This window comes from Perca flavescens, chromosome 16 (genome assembly GCF_004354835.1).
Source record: "Perca flavescens isolate YP-PL-M2 chromosome 16, PFLA_1.0, whole genome shotgun sequence".
NCBI lineage: Eukaryota > Metazoa > Chordata > Actinopteri > Perciformes > Percidae > Perca > Perca flavescens.
Window position 1 is genome coordinate 4,153,757 of NC_041346.1, and position 19,886 is coordinate 4,173,642.

Below are 19,886 nucleotides of genomic sequence, written 5' to 3' on the forward strand. Positions count from 1 at the left end.
TCAGGCGGAAGAATATAGTACTTGGGCGGAATGATTTGCTTTGCAGCAAGCCTGTCTGAGAGTATAGTTCCCGGTTTGTTTACGGTTAGAAGATGTCTGTCTCATGTTACATTGTTTTTTGTACACGCTGTGACTCTACAAATCACAACATGTAAATAGGAACATGTTGGCGTTATTTTGTCACTTATTCGGAGCAGTAGGCTAGTTGGAACCAGTGACCTGCAGGTTCTGTGCTAGGCTAAGCTACCGGTGGAGCCGTCAGACAGCGTTACAACACTTTGCTCAACCCAATGAAACATTTGCTCCATCTGATTCCTTGGCTCTGTTGTTAAAGATTTCTGCTAGGTTTTCATGATAAACTAAGATCTGTAGTGTAGGACTTATGTGGCTCCCTCTCCCTCAGATGTTCAGTGCAATCATCATTATCTGAACACAACAAGTCTCCATGGGAGAGATGGCTGTGAGAGGAGGAGGAGGACCACGTACCAAGGTAGCCTTTTCCCATAATGCATCAAAAAGCAAGTGGCATCTTCTCTTCGCTTCAAGAAAGGAATAGTTTCAGCCTGTCCTCAAAAGGTTTCATGGCAGTCCCCCACTGAGCAATCATCAGACATCAAGTACAAAGCAGTATGCTGGGTTTTCTGTCCAAGCTCTTCATCGATCAAGTCCTTCCATGGTACATGTTTGACGTGACAATGTTTTGTAATGTTTAAACTCTCACCTACCACATCGGAGCAGAAAAGGCAGGAGAAAAAAAAAAAAAGGGAACAGGTTAGGAGTTGTCCTGCAGATCTTTGGCCTTGATCAGGATGGTGTGGACATCTGAGATAGGGTAATCCTGAAGAAACAAAAATCGTGATAAGAACATCGTCACCGCTGCATGTCTACATATGAAGCTTTGGGGTTTTTATGTTTCACGGTGTATTATAAAAAATAAAAAAAGCCTTACCTGCAGTGATCTCATGTTGACTGTGAAGTCTCCTGCCAGTAAGTTATCTCGGATTAATCTGTGAACAGGAGAAGACAACAGAAACAATGATTGACATAAAGAGTCAGGGGTATCCAGGGTACCGATTTTTTCCGGGGGTGAGATTTCTCCATTTCTGGTCTATATATCCCTGTCTCTGCTGAATTATTTTTTATCCCCAGTGGGGACAAAAGCTAGTTCTAATTTGGAATACCTACAGTATCTTCGTAATCTGTTTATTTTGTACTTGTACTAGGGCTGCTACGATATGAGAAAACTATGTTATAGGCTATAACGTTGTTTAATACCGCGATAACGACATAACTTGCGTTAAGCAGATGTTGGATATTTGATTTTGGCTGACGCAGAAACTCTCTGGGTGTGTCGCAGACTTTTGCCATGTGTTTGGTGCGCCAGTTGATATTTTGACGACGATTTAAAAAAATAAATAATACAAAATATTGCGCAGCCCTAACTTCTACTATAATTTATTTTGGTCTGAAAGGGTTTTATGTTGAAATGTTAACTTTGTGTTAGTACCCTACCTGTATTTACTCTTTATCTTTTTTGTTTTATACTTGTAACCTTTTTGTATATATTTTGTTAGTGTCAGCACTAGGAAAGTTCATTGAATGTGTCTGAACAATCCTATAATAGAGCTCAACAGTGACCGCCCACTTTTTTAATGGCTCTGGTTCCAGATGTGTTTTTCCCCATTCAATTGTTTCATTGATGTTTTGAATATTGCTTATATAAAAGAGTTTGAATTCTGGAACCAAGCCAACCAGTTTTTGAAAAAAACGGCAAAAAGGGAAAGGTAAGAAGACCGTGTACAGAAACTATCATAGACTTCAATGGCAGAAGCTTGCGTCGCTCTAGCCATTCGCAGTTTCGCAGGTACGGTAAACGTTTCTATGGTAACAGCGAGTTGGACCACTCAGAGACGTTGCTGTTATGCTTAGGATTGTGGGTAGTGTAGTATTTCTCCATAAGATTGCGGATAAGACATGTTTTTCTTAAAACAAGGTTGATTTCTAGCTTCTACAGAAGCAGAAGCTTCCGTTTCACAACCACGTAGCTCGTGGTCAGTCTACCTCGAATGGTTTAGACATTATGGCTGATAATTTAAATCCTTATGGAGAAAATCAATGGGATTTTTACTTCCGGAACCAAACTGTTGGAACTCTATGGATGGGCTGTGTAAACAGCCAGACATGAAAATAAACAATTCATTAATTCGATGGTATTGAAAGGGGGGATTTAATTCATGTTTTATATTGTTGTGCGTGATCAAAAAAAAACATCCCCCCCCCCTGCTTTTTTCACAAAACACACCCTGGAGGTTATCAATGCTATAGGACTACAGGGAGGATAATGTGAAAAGCTCACATGAGCATGGCGCAGCAGACCAGGATGAGGAAGTGGAATCTGTCCTGGTCAGAAAACAGGGTGTCCCAGATGCGGATGACGTCTGGCAGGAGGAACTCCTGAGATAACAACAAGGTCAGCCAGCGGAATGTGAAATACTGCGGTTTGATGTTCTGCTCTTCCTGTGAGGACAGAAAAAAATAAAATAAAATGAGGGGAAAACAGAAGACACTGGCATATCATTGTTCTTTTAAAGATAGATTTGAAAAAAGGGTTACAGCTATATGTTATAGATTTGTTAGATTGGAACGATAACTTTGAACTGTAATAGATTTAAAAATTTAAATATTAGTTAACTATGAAGAAAAAAATTCAACCCACTCTGAGACTCAGAATGGCAAAGTTAGTAACATTTGAAATGTATCATTAAATATTAATTCTAAAATTTGTTTTGTCTTGTCTTGTATCTTGTGTGATAGCAAACTCTATATTTTGGGGTTTGGTACAGTTGGTTGGACAAACCAAGCAATTTTGAAGACGTCACACATTAGGCTCTGTGAACTTGTGATGAGCATTTTTCTAGGGCTGCAACAAGCAGCCCTATTTTCATTGTCGATTATTTTCTTGATTTAAAGGTTAGTTGTTTGGTCTACAAAAATGACATAAATAATAAATAAATGTGTTTTCCAAAACCTGAAAGGTCTTGTGTTATCCACATCTCAAAAGATATTCAGCTTACTGTCAGAGGAGTGAATAAACTAGAACTTAGTCACATTTAACAAGCTGGAATCACAGAAGTTTTCCTAATCCTTCCTCAAAACAAGTTCGCCCATGACGATTGTAATTGGTTTAAAGAAATGCCAATAAACCAGAGCACGTTTTTCTCCCATCCCGGAATGCTGTGGAGGAAGGTCTGGCAAAGGGAGACTAATATAACTGCCACTGTTTATTATACCAACTGCTATACTTATTATGAATAATATTTCTCTATATCTGTATCAGTGTCTCTGTGTCCCAACCGGCACTGGCAGATGGCAGCCCACCAAGAGCCTGGGTCAGTCTGAGGTTCCTGCCTAAAATGAAGTTTTTCCTCGCCACTTTTGCATCAAATGCTTTCTCTTGGGGGAATAGTTGCATTTGTTGGGTCTTTGTAAATTCTGGAGTGTGGTCTAGACCTACTCTATCTGTAGTAAGTAAGTGTCTTGAGATAACTCATGTTATGATTTGATACTATAAATTAAATTGAAGTGAATTCCCAAGTGAATTTCATTCTTCAGGGATGCAAACTGCTCCAGCTGCACGGATGGATGGCAGAACGGAGAGAGGAGTTGTGAGACGCTCATATCACAGAGTATTCAGCCTTTGGGAGGCGGAGCGTGACGTAGTGGATCCAGTGGACACTATCTGATACAGTTAATAACATGCAGTTTGAATTGGCGGCTCCTCAATTGCTAATTCGAATCACTGATTTTTCAGAGGGAAGCCTGAGAGAGCAGTTTAAAACATCCCGATAGCTCCCTAAAAGGAACAGACAATGAGCAAAAAGTGGGAATGTGGCCTTGACCATACCAGTTTTAAATAGAGCTCCAGGTCTTTGTCTTTGAGCATGGAGTACACACTCTCCATCTTGTATGTGATGCCGCACTGAGAGTCATCCAGGCTCTTGATGAAGTTGTCTCTGTTCTCCGACATCAGGTTGGTGAAACAGAAGAATGTATCCGCTTCAGCATGCTCTGAACAATGAAGCAGACAGCAATTAAAAAAAAAAGACAATGTTGTGCACATCCATGGAGTTGCTGGTGCAGGACAAAAAAAGTGAATGTCCAAAGAAGGTGAAGTCCTCACAACAGCTTTAATGCTCCGGGAAAAATACTTTAATAGTGTAAATAGGGCCCACAATCTGGGCTTCCTTCCTCAGGTGTATTTGATTGCAGTGACCCATGCCCCTCAGCTGTTTTCATTGCATTACTTGATCAGAGGTCATGGGATGTGCGAAAAATACACATGCATTAAAATACAATTCAGATATAGATGTACACACTAATACTATTCAGATTGGGCGATTAAGATGACACAATAATGACCTCACGGTTTCATTTTACAAGCTGTAAGAGTCACACTCACTTGTAATCTTCCAATAGAGACATAAGAAATGAGCATGCAGACCACAAATAGTGGAAAAAGTGGCTGCCTCAACTGTTGGCTTGACATTGTCTTTTGCGCCAAATTGCAACTATTTTTAATCTTCGACACTTAAGTTGTCTGTAGTGTTTTGTCATCTTAACAAGCCCTATTTTAAACTGCTCATTTTGATCATTGTGTCACAATTATTCATGGTCACCTTTTGAAAAATGTGTAGCCATCTTAAATTGTTGTGCTAGCAATTTGAATTGTATTTTTAAGAGTCACACCCGCTGGAGTCTGCTAGTCTGAAACAGGTTCATGCATTAACTGTAAAGTGAAACCGTGAGGTCATTATTTTGTCATTTTAATTGCTCAATCTGAATAGTATTAGTATTTACATCTATGTCTGAATAGAATTTCAAAGTATGTGTATTTTTGACCTCTGATCATGTGATGTGATGAAAACAGATAAGGGTCATGGGTCGACGCAATCAAATACACCTGAGGAAGGCCAAATTGTGGGCAGAAACGTTAGCTGTGTTCAAAACCGCTCCCTCATTCACTCACTCACTATTCCTTATATAGTGTTTATTAAATAGTCAACTATATAGGGAACGGCCAAACAAGATTTCCGACACTCACTGAAAACACATCCTTGCGTAAATTCGAACACCACAACAAAATGGCGAACACACTACACAGTGCGGTATTTTGTGATAGCACAGCTGTTGTGTCCCTTAATTGGACTATTACAGTATTTGTCCGGAGCATTAAGCTGTTGTGCGGACTTCACCTTCTTGTAATGTTTATTCCCAACACATGAAAAAACCCAAATGTTAATATATTCATTTCAAATGTTACCAACCTTTCCACTGGCTGTTGGGGTCCGTGGCAAAGGTGTAGTAAATTGGCCCAACGATCTCATTCATGCCCTGTACGTAGGCAATCCCAGGGTTGAGTTTGGCATAGATGAAGAGGATTCGCTCCACCACCTCCCAGTGTGCTTCACTCCCATTGGGCAGCACTTCATATTCGTTAGATGGATACAAGTTAAATGCCTTTCCAGGGGAGCTGACCTGGGAGAGTAGATTCAGTTTTTTGTTTGTTTTAAACAAATATATGTATATACGAAAAAGAAGATGTTATATATAGCACATACAGGGTTTGTTTCCAACAAAGATATTTATATAGGAAAAAGAAGATGAGATGTTAACGGAAAAGAGTACGGAGGCAAGTGATAATCACTGTCCCGTAACCAGGTAATCAATATTCTTAGGAGTTCAAGTATTTTTTAACAGTGTCTTAACTACTGTCCCGTTTGAAGCTCTTCTTCTCAAAGCAATACTTGAGAGTCTGTGCTTCTGTATGCAGTTAAAGCAGTTGGGGGGGGGAAGAGTAGCTCATTCCCTAGGTACCTGGCTTGGGAAACAGAGGTTGACTACTGACATTGGACTGGTAGCTGGAGAGGTGCAAGTTCACTGCCAAGATGCCCTTGAGCAAGGCTCTGCAGCCCCCTCACTCTACATCTCTCTCCAATTAGTGCATGTATAAGGTCCTGTTTGTGCGCGTGTGTATTTCGGGCCCGTGTGTAATATGTACCAACAGAGTGTAAAATGCAATTTTATTCAAAACGGTATCTCTTCTTCTTCCTTGTTGCTAAAGTAAGGCTAAAGGCTAACTGTAGCTGTAACTGTAGAGCTAGTTAGCCGTGCTGCCAGGACTGGAAGCTCAGAGGGTGTTTACACAGCTAGCACAGGAGTTTTGGAGGAGATTTTTTGTTCTCAGTGAAGATGGCTGGAAGTGATGTAATCTAACGTTTTATATGGAGTGAGCAGTGCGCTGGACTTTGATTAAAAAATAGCCTTTTAAATGCTACATAGCTTTGAAGGAAATAACCGGAGTAACAGGCTAACCAGCTTTAAAAGGGACGTATTTTCTTTTAAAATAAGTGCTGTGCGGTGGATCCAATTCACGGCAATGTGATGAGTGGTTCAAAAGTGTACTTACATCTGCACTTAATATGCTGGACACGTTCAAACCCCCCCCACACACACACACACACACTTACATTGGTGACTCCACTGCGGTTGCGGTTTACAGTTTGTGCTTTCAGGGTGGTTTGTTCGACTCGTCGACGCAGCGTCTCATAATCATTCTGAGGGTCCAAGATAAGCTGGCAAGGGTAATCTGTAGGACGCTGGAAGAACGCCATGTCTGGGTACAACCGCCTGCAAACATACGTGACACACACACACATATCTATATCTATCTATATCTATATATCTTTATCTCTCTCTATATATATATATATATATATATATATATATATATATATATATATATATATATATATATATATATATATATATATATATATATATATATATATATCTATCTATCTATCTATCTATCTATCTATCTATCTATCTACACACACATTTATATACACACAAAATCGAGAACAAACTAATAGAATCTTCCAAAGTCATACCTTACATCCTTGTCAATTTGTAGTAGAATTTCATTATCTTTGAAATAGTTATTCCACCTGCTGTCTGGGTTTGGATTTAGAGGCTGAAAAAAATCAAATGAATCACAGACACGACAAATTACTACCCCAGTAATAAGCGACTTCTTACACTATTTGGGTATAGTATGTATGTCATCTCTTCTCACTGTGAATAAAAGACATATTGGAAAGGTGCACGTTTGTGGGAGTGTGTGTGTGTGTGTGTGTGTGTGTGTGTGTGTGTGTGTGTAGAGAGAATTTTGCGCCAGTGTGAAACATATTTTTACTTTGCCATTATGGATTGTTGAGGGTGGATGGATGGGCAAAAATGGCAAATATTCATTTAAAATTAAATCTACAACACAAAGTGTGTCTAAATAGTTTTTGAAACCCCTGTAACTTACAGTTTACAGCTATATTTTTCAGGAAAGCTTTGTGTTTTTTTCTTATTTGGCCTGACATTTGCCTGGGCTGTGTGAGAGCGTGAGCCTGAAAGCATGGGTCTCATGCCAAAACCCTAAATCTAAACAATATTTAAGTACACAGATGGTCTGGAAGCTGCTGCTGATCCAAATATACATAATAACGGCATTTTATTGTAATTCTTATGCCTTTAGTCCAACCGAAAATTGGACACAGAAAGTGGAAGCTCACATGGTTTGGTTTCTAAAACAATGGGTGTCTGTTCACACGTGCAGAAGGCATGTACAGTATCACAATCGCCTTGGGCGGCGCTAAGCTCCGTACGCAGCGACGGTGGCTCTGCAAAATAGACTCGGGAAGGAACTTATTTTGGTGGAACATTTGCACCCCGCAAAAGAAATGTATATATAGGTCTCCCCGTACCTACGTATGTAGCCATGGCCTAGATTTTACATAGAAGTATATATCACACTTTAGAGTGCCTTTTTAAGGCTTTTCTAATAAGCATACTCCTGCATGAATTTCCTATTGCTTTTCACTTACTTCTGTAGAGAATGACAGCAGCCATTAGGATTAAGATTAGGATCACTGAGATGCCTTTACTTCAAAATGCATGTAGCTTCATTGAATCAGGCCTCACTTAAACTTAAACAAGAGGGAGGCTTGACTCACATGGTCCTCCATAGTCACATCTTCTCTGAAAAGGCCCAAGTTGGCTTTGGCAATACCAGGCTGGATGATCATTTCTTTTAGGAACTGGGAGTACACCTCCCTATGAGAGACATGGAACAAAAGGTAAAAAGTGGTGAAAACTTCAAATTTACTTCAAAACTTATTTTGAAGTATCCCCAAATTAGTTGAATAATTAGTTAAGTGCTTTGATAATCAAGCAATATTTGAAAAACTGTGATTTGTACAGACTTTAAACTTGTACCAATGTTGTTGCAAGTATGAAAATAAATACACAAAACATTCTCTGTTTTCAGCTTCTAAAATGGGAGTTGAATTTCATTTTTTGATTTAACCTTTATTTTAGAAGGAATATTCCCAGTAAGATTCAGAATGTGTTTTACACAGTAGTCCTGGTTGACTTTAAATTAGGGCTGGGCGATAAATCGATTTTATTGATTAACTCAAATGTGTAGTTAACGTCGACTTGTTTAAATGAAAATGGGTTTTCTCCTTAACATCCGCTGACGCTCCCCTCTGGGCCCTCAGGGATTTATTTTTTTTTAGACCATATCGCCCAGCCCTACTGTAAATGGAATATTTTGGGGTTTTGGTTTTTGGTCAGACTGGCTTCCGCGACACTGTGATGGCAATTTTCTGACATGTTATAGACTGAACAAATACTCTGTAAATTGAAAAGATAAATCAAAAGATGAATTGATAATGAAAGCAATAATTCATTTCTGCCCAAATTTACAAAAAGAAAAAGGAAAATAAGAAATATTTACTAAAATGTACTGTCATGTTTTTTTCTCTGCTGCCAAATCTGAAAAACAGTGGTGCAAACAGAATTGGAACTTCCTCTGCTGGGTCGAATATAAACAGGACAATGGAGGAAACAATAGTAAAGCTTGTTTCTTCACATGAGAGACCACCATAATAAAAGTCTACATGTTCTCCTTACCTCTGCTTTTTGAGGAAAGACTCCCATAACGTCTGGTCGAGAGGCAGATAATTAAGAAGGATCTAAAAAGAGAGTGAAACAATGACTTAGGATTGCAGATATATATATACATAAGGCATGTACAATTTGCAATAATCTTATCTGTCCCACTTCACAGTCTTATGGAAATCTTGAAATGCCACATCTTATTATGCCCAAAACTTTCCATAGCTATCTTTAACCCTGCTGGATCCACCAGCAAGGCCATCTATACCAACTTATGTGATCTGGTGTTCAAACCATAGACTGTAAAAATAATGGACAACTCTTACAGGTCTGAAAAGTGCCTTAAACCTGCTTTCTATCTCATTTCCAGCAGGGGCCGACTTTACTGGTTGTAAAAAGAAGTCTGTTTCTATAGAAGTCAAGAAGTGAGAAAATTACTCTTATTCTCACTTAATTCAGTAAACATTTTCATAATGCGTAAATAAAATTGAATTGAATTAAAATGTCGACACATTACATTCACCCAGTGGTTTCTGTGACATGAGAAATACTTTGAATGAGTATGTAGTCCCGGTCACAGTTGAGTAGGTGGTCTTTAAAGTGGCCCAGTACACATTCCCGTTCTCACTACTATAGTGTATGTGGACATGTGGCCGAATGTGTTTTTGTGATCGGATCTCAACGCGCCCTGAGAGCGTTTTCACCTGCACTTAGAGCGGTCCACTTAATACCAGGTGGAAAACGGGGTCAGTGAGAAGTTGTTTTTATTTGCTATGCATTTTTTTTCTGAATGATACTTTCCCCAAATGGAGTGGGACAGGTAGTCAGGTAGTTATGCCTTTTACATTGTTTTAATGGTTTTATTTTATTTATTTTATATATTTGTAGTATATATTGTAGATTTTACATTGCTTGGCATTCTGTGGACAGCAAAGGAAGAATTTCGTTGTACAAGGAAACATGTTTCCTTACTGTGCGCAGTGGTGGATTTAGCATTTTGGGGGCCCTCCCCATCTGTTGTTCTCCACCTTTTTCAATCTTTATTTAACGTTTTTCAAAACAAACGAAAAAACGTAGTAATGTTCCCTCAACATTTTGTTTTGTTTCTACATTGTATGTTAAATGAGCTGTGATGTTAAATCAGCTGTATCATGTAACGTTGTTCTATGGTACCGTCTATGTGCTGGAGCGGTGTTTAGCTAGAAAAAATAAGCCCACTGATGGCAACGTTATTGTTCATATTTTGGCACAATGTTAAGTAATTACAGTAGTAGTGAATATAGGGAGTTAAAATGTGATCTGAGATGCACAATGCAAAATGTGTTATGTATCTGGAATTGTTCATTAGCTCTGTGGGATATCTGCAACATTAAAGCTGAACAGACTCACAGTAGTAAAACAGATTTTATTCTGATCCAAAGACTATAAATCCTAGTGGAAACACTGTATGCGTGTGCTAAGAGAAAGATAATGTTAATATTTTGCATGAGACCTTATGTAATCTTGTATTATTTTTCACATGCAGTTACCCACTTAAAAAAAAGAATGTGGCTGGCAAAAAAGTTGGAGAGGGGGTTGTAGCCGATTCTGTGGTCTGTCCTGGGACCAGTGGTCTCTGGCAGGGACCAGTGGTCACAACCACTAGGGGCGCTAGAGACACTGGTTGCGACCAGCTCCTCAGTGGTCTTCCCTGTGGTCCCTGTGGTCTTTGAAGCGGCTTTAGTATTGTCAAACCCTTTCCTGTCGTTTTGGCAGCACTGTTAGCTGGATAAATGTCAGAGATCACAATCTTTTCTCTATAAAATACACTATATCATATATATTATGATTATTATTGTTATTATTATGGAGATCCGTGTGGTCAGGACCAGCTGGTCTCTGGCACGGACCAGTGGTCACAACCACTAGGGGCGCTAGAGACACTGGTTGCGACCAGTGGCACAGTGGTCATTACCAGCATCTTACTGGCACAAAGAGCACTAAAATGACTGGTCCTGACCACCTCCTCTGTGATCTGTTCGGTTGTTTGGACCAGTTGAGTGATCTGTGGAGTGTTTATTTTTAATACAACTTTTCACATTGAAGCCATAATCGTTTGTCTATCCAATGCTATTGATCACTATTATTAATAAAATCATAATAACAATGATTAAATTATTATGATTAGTCATAGTTGTATGAGTAGTACTATCGACTATGCAGGTCCATGTCTTCCTGACTGGTTTAAACTTTACCAATGTGTTGCATTTTAAAAGCTTGTCACATTACCCTTTGCATCAAATCTTGATCTAGAAACTAAAGTCAAATACATGTAGTGGAGGAAAAAATGTAGAGTTGACTGACAAAGCAACATCAAATGAAATAAAAAAATGTAAAAGTTCAATTAAAAATTCAACTGAGTAGCCTACAGTACAGTAACAAAAGTAACAGTTGAATCATCTTGACTGATCCAGCACCTGATCACCTGATCATTCAAAGGATTTTTTTCTGGATAAAATCTGGAAAACCCTCAAATCTCGCCAGGATGTCAATTGTGGACTGCATAATAGAAAACATTTAAGTTCATGACAACATAGGAAAAAATAAACAAGGAAGAGGACAGATTATAAACAATTATATAGGACTTTTCTGGGCACTGAAAGTGCTTTAAAGAAACCATTATTCTCTCTTGCTCTCCCTAGACCATATTTTCCCCCCTTTATGGTTTTAGAATGAGCCTACGGCGTAAGAATCATCTTTTTACGGCTGCTAAAATTGACGATACTTTCAAACAGTGGGACAGTATGGGCCTTTCAACATGTAAAGATTTTTTCCTAAGTAACATCTTTCTCAGTTTCACTGACTTGGTCAGTAAATTCAACATCACTAAATCCAGTTTTTTCAGATATCTTCAGGTTCGTCATTTCATTTAAACACACGTCTCATAATTTTCTCAATTGCCTGAGCACTCTGACCTGGAGGATATACTTCAGACCCCTCTAACCTTAAGAGGCCAAATCTCTAACATATAATTCAATTATGTTCAGTTCAGTTTAGTTAAGGAAACTTGATATGCAGTTAGAAGTGAAAGGTAAAAAGAAACACATTCAAGCCACATACAAATAGAGGCAACAATACAAGACATGAGTACAAAAAAGATTTCCTGTGTAATACACACAACAGAATTTATCACCACTGGAACAATCTCTAAAAACAACAAACATGTGCAAATTAAGCGGAGTTATTGCACATGGGACAAAGGAGTTTTTACCCCTACTGGTCTTAAACCGAGGTACTCTAAATCTGCGACCTGATGGGAGTATTACAAACTCTACAACTACTACTACTACAAAGAGTGAAGGGGGTGGTTTATAGATATAGACCGGGCTTTGTGAAGAACTTGCTGGTCAAAGATAACCATCAAAGGGGACTGTGAAAACACCTTACTAGCCACCTTTACAATATGGCTTAGGTGGTTTATGTCTCTGATATTAAGGTTACCATACCAAGCAATCATGGCAAACATAAGAACTGATTCAATAAAAGATTTATAAAATAAGGACATCATTTTCCTATCTACATTAAGTGTTTAACTTCTAAGGAAGTACAAACGTTGCTGTCCCTTCTTACAGACTGCATCACTATTCACATCAAACTTCAGGTTTTTATCAACGACAGTTCCCAGATACTTGTAATGTTCAACAAACTCAATTTCAGTTCCCTTAATAAAGTCTTAGATGGTGGGAGGAATACTTTCCTAAAATCAATGACCATATCCTTGGTTTTTGTGGAGTTTAATTGGAGAAAGGCCTCATCACACCATTGGACAAACTCATCCACAACTGGCCCATGCTCAGATTCATCTTTACGGAGCAGGCTAATGATGACTGTATCATCAGCAAACTTCAGAATGTGCCTGTTCTCATGCTGGCTTCTACAGTCATTGGTGTAAAGAATGTACAGCAACGGGGACAGGACACAGCCCTGAGGAGAGCCAGTGGAAGAGGAGCGCTGTTCTGACAGAAAGCCATTAACCCTAACCCTCTGAGATCTACATGTTAAAAAATCTGCAATCCAGCCGACAAAATTTACATCAAAATTAAAATAGGTATGCAGTTTCCAAGCTAAAATATGTGGTTGAATTGTATTAAAAGCTGATGAAAAATCCATAAATAAAAGTCTGGCATGAGTGCCAGGACCTTCCAGGTGCTTATACAGAAAGTTAAGTAAAGTGATTGAGGCATCTTCTACCCCCATCCCTGCCCTATATGCAAACTGCATGGGGTCTAAAGCCTCCTCCACCATAGTTATCAGTTCCATTTTGACCAGCCTTTCAAATGACTTCATGACCAGTGAAGTCAATGCCACTGGTCTAAGGTCATTTAGCACCTTAGGGTTTCCGCTTTTAGCCACCGGAACAACATTAGACTCCTTCCATAACTTTGGGACCCTTCACTGCTCCAGAGATATCCTAAATATATTACAGAACACAACACAAAGCTGTTCTGAACAGTGCTTTAGCAATCTTCCTGTAATAGAATCAGGCCCATGCTCTTATTTGTCTTAACTCTCTGAACTCTGCCTTAACATCATGGGCATCAAACATCTGGCTCGGCTTTGTGGAAGAGGAATACTCTTTGCATAGTTCTCTAAGTTGCTCTGTGAAGTAATGAGTCTCAAATCTCACTTTACAGTATATCCATGGATCCTATCAAAGCAAAATGGGAAGAAGAGTTAGGGACAAATATATCAGATGCTATATGGGACAGAGCTCTAAGCTGGGTGAATGCGACCTCTTCTTGTGCACGTTTGAATTTGATTCAGTTTAAAGTTCTTCACTGTATGCACTACAGTAAGGTTAAACTGGCCAAAATATACTCTGACATGGATGACATCTGTGAAAAATGTAGAATGGACAGAGCAGATTTACTTCACGTTTTGGTCATGTTCCAGGTTGAGAGAGTTCTGGGCTTCAATATTTGAGGTCTTAAATGAAGCCTTTGATTTAGATCTACAACCTAGCCCTACAATGGCCGTGTTTGGGGTAAAAGGGGGTGATATTGTAAGGTCCAATGGGAAGGAAAGTGTTGTTGCTTTTGTCACCTTAATAGCACGATGGAGAATACTACAAAAACATCTACACCACCAAAAGCCTCCACATGGCTTTCTGATATTATGATGTTTCTAAAAATAGAAAAAATCAAATACTTTCTTAGAGGATTAACCAGAACATTTTACAAAAACTGGGATCCTTTACTGGCTTACTTTGAAAGACTTACTATACGTCCCTCTTAATAACTGCTAAGATTTGTGAAGCACACTGATTACACTATTTGCTATCATGAGTAATAGAAGAGAATGCCTTCTCCAGGTAGGGAATGAGTCCTTACCCCAAGTGAAGGAGTTCAAGTACCTTGGGGTTTTGTTCGCGAGTGAGGGGACAATGGAGCGGGAGATTGGTCGGAGAATCGGCGCAGCGGGTGCGGTATTACATTCAATCTATCGCACCGTTGTGACGAAAAGAGAGCTGAGCCAGAAGGCAAAGCTCTCGATCTACCGGTCAGTTTTCGTTCCTACCTTCATCTATGGTCATGAAGGCTGGGTCATGACCGAAAGAACGAGATCCAGGGTACAAGCGGCCAAAATGAGTTTCCTCAGGAGGGGGGCTGGCGTCTCCCTTAGAGATAGGGTGAGAAGCTCAGTCATCCGTGAGGAGCTCGGAGTAGAGCCGCTGCTCCTTTGCGTCGAAAGGAGCCAGTTGAGGTGGTTCGGGCATCTGGTAAGGATGCCCCTGGGCGCCCCCTAGGGAGGTGTTCCAGGCACGTCCAGCTGGGAGGAGGCCTCGGGGAAGACCCAGGACTAGGTGGAGGGATTATATCTCCAACTTGGCCTGGGAACGCCTCGGGATCCCCCAGTCGGAGCTGGTTAATGTTGCTCGGGAAAGGGAAGTTTGGGGTCCCCTGCTGGAGCTGCTCCTCCCGCGACCCGACACCGGATAAGCGGACGAAGATGGATGGAGTAATAGAAGAAAGCTGTTTTTATTACTTTTTATTTTTTGTTTCTTTAGCTTTCCTTTCCTCAAGGTTTTGTTGTGGGTGGGATGGGGTTCATTGAAAGAGGTCTTGTTATTGACATTGTAATGTTGCACTGTATCTTCTCTAAAGCAATAAAAATACTTATATGATATATGCATATGATCAATATGATCACACCTGGCATCAAAATTGGAAATGGCTTCTTATTGGCCAGGAACTGAATCACCAACCGTTTATTTCATTTCATTAGTTTAAAGGCAGTGGCCATGTAGCCATGGCATGATCGAAAAACCAATTGAAAATGAATCTTCAATTCTCAATGGAAGACATGGACTTGCATAGTCGATAGTACTACTCATACAACTACGACTAATAATAATAATTTAATCATTGTTATTATGATTTCTATTAATAATAGTGATCAGTAGCATTGGATAGACAAACTATTATGGCTTCTCACATTAGGCGACTCTGCTCACACTTTGAGAAACGTGAAAAGTTGTATTAAAAATAAACACTCCACAGATCACTAAACTGGTCCAAACAACAGAACAGATCACAGAGGAGGTGGTCAGGACCAGTAATTTTAGTGCTCTTTGTGCCAGTAAGATGCTGGTAATGACCACTGTGCCACTGGTCGCAACCAGTGTCTCTAGCGCCCCTAGTGGTTGTGACCACTGGTCCGTGCCAGAGACCAGCTGGTCCTGACCACACGGATCTCCATAATAATAACAATAATAATCATAATATATATGATATAGTGTATTTTATAGACGAAAGATTGTGATCTCTGACATTTATCCAGCTAACAGTGCTGCCAAAACGACAGGAAAGGGTTTGACAATACTAAAGCCGCTTCACAGACCACAGGGAAGACCACTGAGGAGCTGGTCGCAACCAGTGTCTCTAGCGCCCCTAGTGGTTGTGACCAATGGTCCCTGCAAGAGACCACTGGTCCTGGGACAGACCACAGAATCGGCTACAACCCCTGCTGAAAAGTTGAGTGGCTGGTAGATTTTGGAATCCACCCGCAGGTGGACAAAAACGTTTATTTCCATCCCTGCATACAACTCTACAGTACAATGAAGTGAAAGGGGGTTGTTGATGCCAATTGGTCTTGTCAGACATCCATGCATTTTAGCGTATGGATTTTTAGATTTTTAAAGCTTAACCATAAGTTTAATAGGTGTTAATGGGGTCCCTGGTAGTTTGGGGCCCAGGGCAATTGCCTACCTTTGCCTAATGGTAAAGCCTACTTCTGAATGTGCAAATGACAATAAAACTTTGAAATTGAAATATACAGTAGAAGTTTGGGGGTTGTTGATTATGCTAATGATTAAGTTTCATATGCCATGCACAAAAGTTTACTAAAACAACAAAGAGGCAGGGCAACTTACTTTCCAGCAAAGTGCTCTTATGCCTCCTTCAAATGGGATTCCTGAGTTGGATAAAGAAAGCGATGGTCAAATACAGAACAATAAAATATATACACAAAAAGAAAAACATTAAGGTGTGAAAGTTACCATTGAAGCACAGCTCCCTCAGTGTCTTCAAGTTTATGTTTTCTTCACTCAAGGCTACATTGAATTCCTGTATTCTGAAATAAGAAAAAAAACTTGTATTTAGGACCAATTTATTATCTGAATTACTGCTCAGTGAAAAAATACCTCTTATACTATTATGAACATAATGTAACAACTGTTAAAACATGGTTTAAATGAAAATATGCTTTCTCTGTCATGAAGTCCTAAATCTTTAGTTACAATAAGTTTAAAAGAACAGTTTGACATTTGTGGAAATATACTTGTTCATTTTCTTGCAGAGGATTAGATGAAAGGATCAATACCACTCTCATGTCTGTGTGATAAGTATGAAGCAAAGGCCAAGAGCTGATTAGTTTAGCTTAGCATAAAGACCTGTGTTTTTCCTAGGTTTGTGTAAGTCTTAAGTGTACATATTTGGCAGGGGGTTTAAGTTTTTCAATAAAACGAAATAGCAATAGGACATCATTTTGGACCATTATTATTACCATATCTGCATCTAAAACGTTGGAAAAGCTAGAGCAGATAATAAATAAATACCATTTAAAAAGTTTAAATTCAAAACATGCTTAAAGCTATGGTGCGTAGTTTCTGTTTCATGAGGAATTCTAAGTAATGACAACAAAACTTCCAGCGCATCCACATGATACAAGCCTACAAACCCCTCCACGCAGTTGCTAGTAGCCAAGGAGGACATGGAGGATTAAAAAAGATTCTCAAGTTTCTACGTGCAAAAGTCACCGGACGACAATTCAATGACTTGAATTTAACATTGTCAAACAAAACGGAGGCTAGCCCCTCACCCTCCCTTCCGTGCTTCCGCGTACTAACCCCCCACCCCCAAATCCTCCTTGTCAGTTATTGGCTGGAACACAGTTATGTTTCGTGGTGCAGGTTGGCGCAGTTTGTTTTTGTTGGCGTTTGTGGAGCCTGGGCTGTCTGCAGAGACCGCGTTCTTTTACAGTGTGTTCAGGGGACAGGCAGCTCGCGGATAGTGAGGAGATGTTTTCTGTATGTGACAAAAAATGTGGTAGCCTAAAAAACGTGTGACATCGCTTAGAACACTTAATATAAAAAACGTTATGCACTAACTTTTTAAGAAATCCACTGAGGACCAATCATTTCACCTGAGAAAAGTAATTTAGTTAAACTAATTTGGCTTAGGTGGTGCCTAACACAGATAAGGGTGCTCCGCCTTAGACTTATATCGGTAGGGAAAACCCTGAATATTGGAAGCAGGGTGAAACTAACAGCTAATAAAACACATTGTATCTAGAACTGGGCAATAACTAACAGCACAAATTATGAACACAACTCACTGTGACCTCTCTAATCATGCACTGGGCACAGATCATTTTGACAAGGATCCTTTTTGGATTCTAAGCATATAACTTGTATTATTATTAGTTATAGTTGTATTATCATTACTGCTAGTATTGCTATTATTATTATTATTATTATTATTATTATGGTTGCTGTGAATCTCTCTCTCAAATTCAAAAGGGGCTTTATTGGCATGAAAGTTTCAATAACTATGTTGCTAAAGTGTGTGTGTGTGTGTGTGTGTGTGTGTGTGTGTGTGTGTCTGTGGGTAGAGAATTTTTAATTTAGAAACAACAGATGTACCCAGTATTTAAGATTATATTTTAAGCACCATATGGTAAAAAATATCTCTTTTGATCAATAAATGAGGTTGTCAGTTTTTTTTGTATAATGTTTGAAGTCTATGGGGCCTTGTTAACTGCAACAGTGTACATTAATTTTCCTATTAAGAAATAAAACTAAATTCAATCGATCATAGTTGAGATAGTGTCTCTAAACTGAGACCAATGCGTTTTTCCAAGGAGGCATGGTATGGCTAATTTGACATTAGCTAATTCAACGTCAGGACGACAATTTAACTGGAAATAAGTCACATATGTTTCCACCTTCGCCCTTACACGGTCAGCAAATATAGATAGCTGGATGATAGGTAATTGTTAGCCAATTGGGTTAAAAGGAAGTATGGTGTGTCAGCTGATGTGCTAACAGGGAGCTAGCGTAACGTTAGTCATTTAAAAATGAAGTCGCGGTGTTCGTTAACTTGTAAAGGCTCACTGTTTTTGACATTAAATGTAAAGTCACATCAGCAACGAACAGAACGTTTTTGCATAATTGCCTCAAGCTTAAACTTCGCGTATGTTTGCTTAGCTGAGCTGCTGTTGCTGCTAGCTTAACACTGAAGTTAATACCAATGTGCGGTTAGGGTGCTAGCTGCTAAAATAAACAATGTAACATTAGCACTGGTTTTGACTGTCCGCGTGACCTGCATCCCATGCAAATAACAAAAGATTTCAACGTGTCCCACCTGTTTCTGTACGCAGTAGTCATGTCTGGGCAGGCGACGGTGTATTCCTTTAACTGGTACCAAAAAGGAATGAATTATTTGCCAGAGGAAAGTCCTCCTATCACTTCCGTCTTCACAACAACACAGTGGGCAGGCACCGCCACCGCTGTTTGGATCCAGAGTAGTCAGCTAGCGCGTGCCAGTGAGTGGGCTCGTGTTAGGATTGTTCCTTTACCAAAATGCCATTCATTAACGTAGCTTTTACTTCAAGTCTTTCTTGTAAAAAGGCTTTTCTAAACATACCGTAACATTATGCATGTTAATATATGTACCGTAATAGACCAAATCCAGATGTAGGTGCGCTAATTGTCACAGCTGCTTGTTATTGCATCGCCTGCTTCTATGTGCTGTCTGTAGAAAGCAATACTATATGTTCCTGCACTAAGTTACAAGAGGCTACATTCTCAGGAAAGTGACACAACGTTCCACGACGTTACCTCCTGACAAAAACTTCTTCTTCTTCTTCTTTTTCTTGGCAGATTACTACTTTTATATTAGACCGCCACCAACTGTACAGGAGTGTGTAATACCACAAGCTTCATAGACTGGCTTGTATTAATAAAAAACAAACAACCAAACAAAAATAAAAACCTTATATACTTTTCATTATACCAGTATTATTAAGAAAAAATAAATAAAGCTTCAAGTCTCTCCCTTGTCATACCCTTTTCTTCAAGTATATCATGTATTGAGTTCTCTCCTTCCATTTCCTGCCAGTGTATTCTATTATCATTATATTTCTCACATGCAAAAAGTACATCCACATCTTCTTTGTCATGGCATTCTATGCATAAGCCATTACCATTTCCTACTATTTGTAAGGTAGCATTCAATCCTGTGTGACCTAATCTAAGTCTGGTATAGACCACTTCTTCCTTTTCCAGGTCACATTCTTCTGTATTTTATGCTAATGTCTAGCAATAAACTCTGCCTCCC

General features: G+C 39.3%; 1 protein-coding gene across 1 annotated transcript; it reads right to left on the bottom strand.

The window, feature by feature from the left end:
* Positions 1–204: 204 nt before the first annotated feature.
* Positions 205–19,399, bottom strand: tbc1d13 (TBC1 domain family, member 13). The gene is made up of 12 exons (XM_028601747.1): positions 18,912–19,399; positions 16,547–16,620; positions 16,421–16,461; positions 9,025–9,086; positions 8,064–8,163; positions 6,951–7,033; positions 6,528–6,687; positions 5,325–5,535; positions 3,905–4,068; positions 2,357–2,517; positions 950–1,007; positions 205–838 (listed from the first exon to the last, which is right to left on the bottom strand). The coding sequence occupies exons 1-12, from the start codon at positions 18,932–18,934 to the stop codon at positions 773–775; spliced, it is 1,203 nt and encodes a 400-aa protein (XP_028457548.1). The 5' UTR covers positions 18,935–19,399; the 3' UTR covers positions 205–772.
* Between the last annotated feature and the right edge of the window lie 487 nt (positions 19,400–19,886).

Bases quoted from the DNA above. Each gene is read 5' to 3' on its own strand.
- tbc1d13 (XM_028601747.1), bottom strand. From the start codon at position 18,934: ATGACTACTGCGTACAGAAACAG. The intron at 16,462-16,546 runs GTAACTTTCACA...TATCCAACTCAG, and splicing joins GAGGGAGCTGTGCTTCAATG to GAATCCCATTTGAAGGAGGC. The intron at 1,008-2,356 runs GTGAGCTTTTCA...TCCTGTTCACAG, and splicing joins GTCTGCTGCGCCATGCTCAT to ATTAATCCGAGATAACTTAC.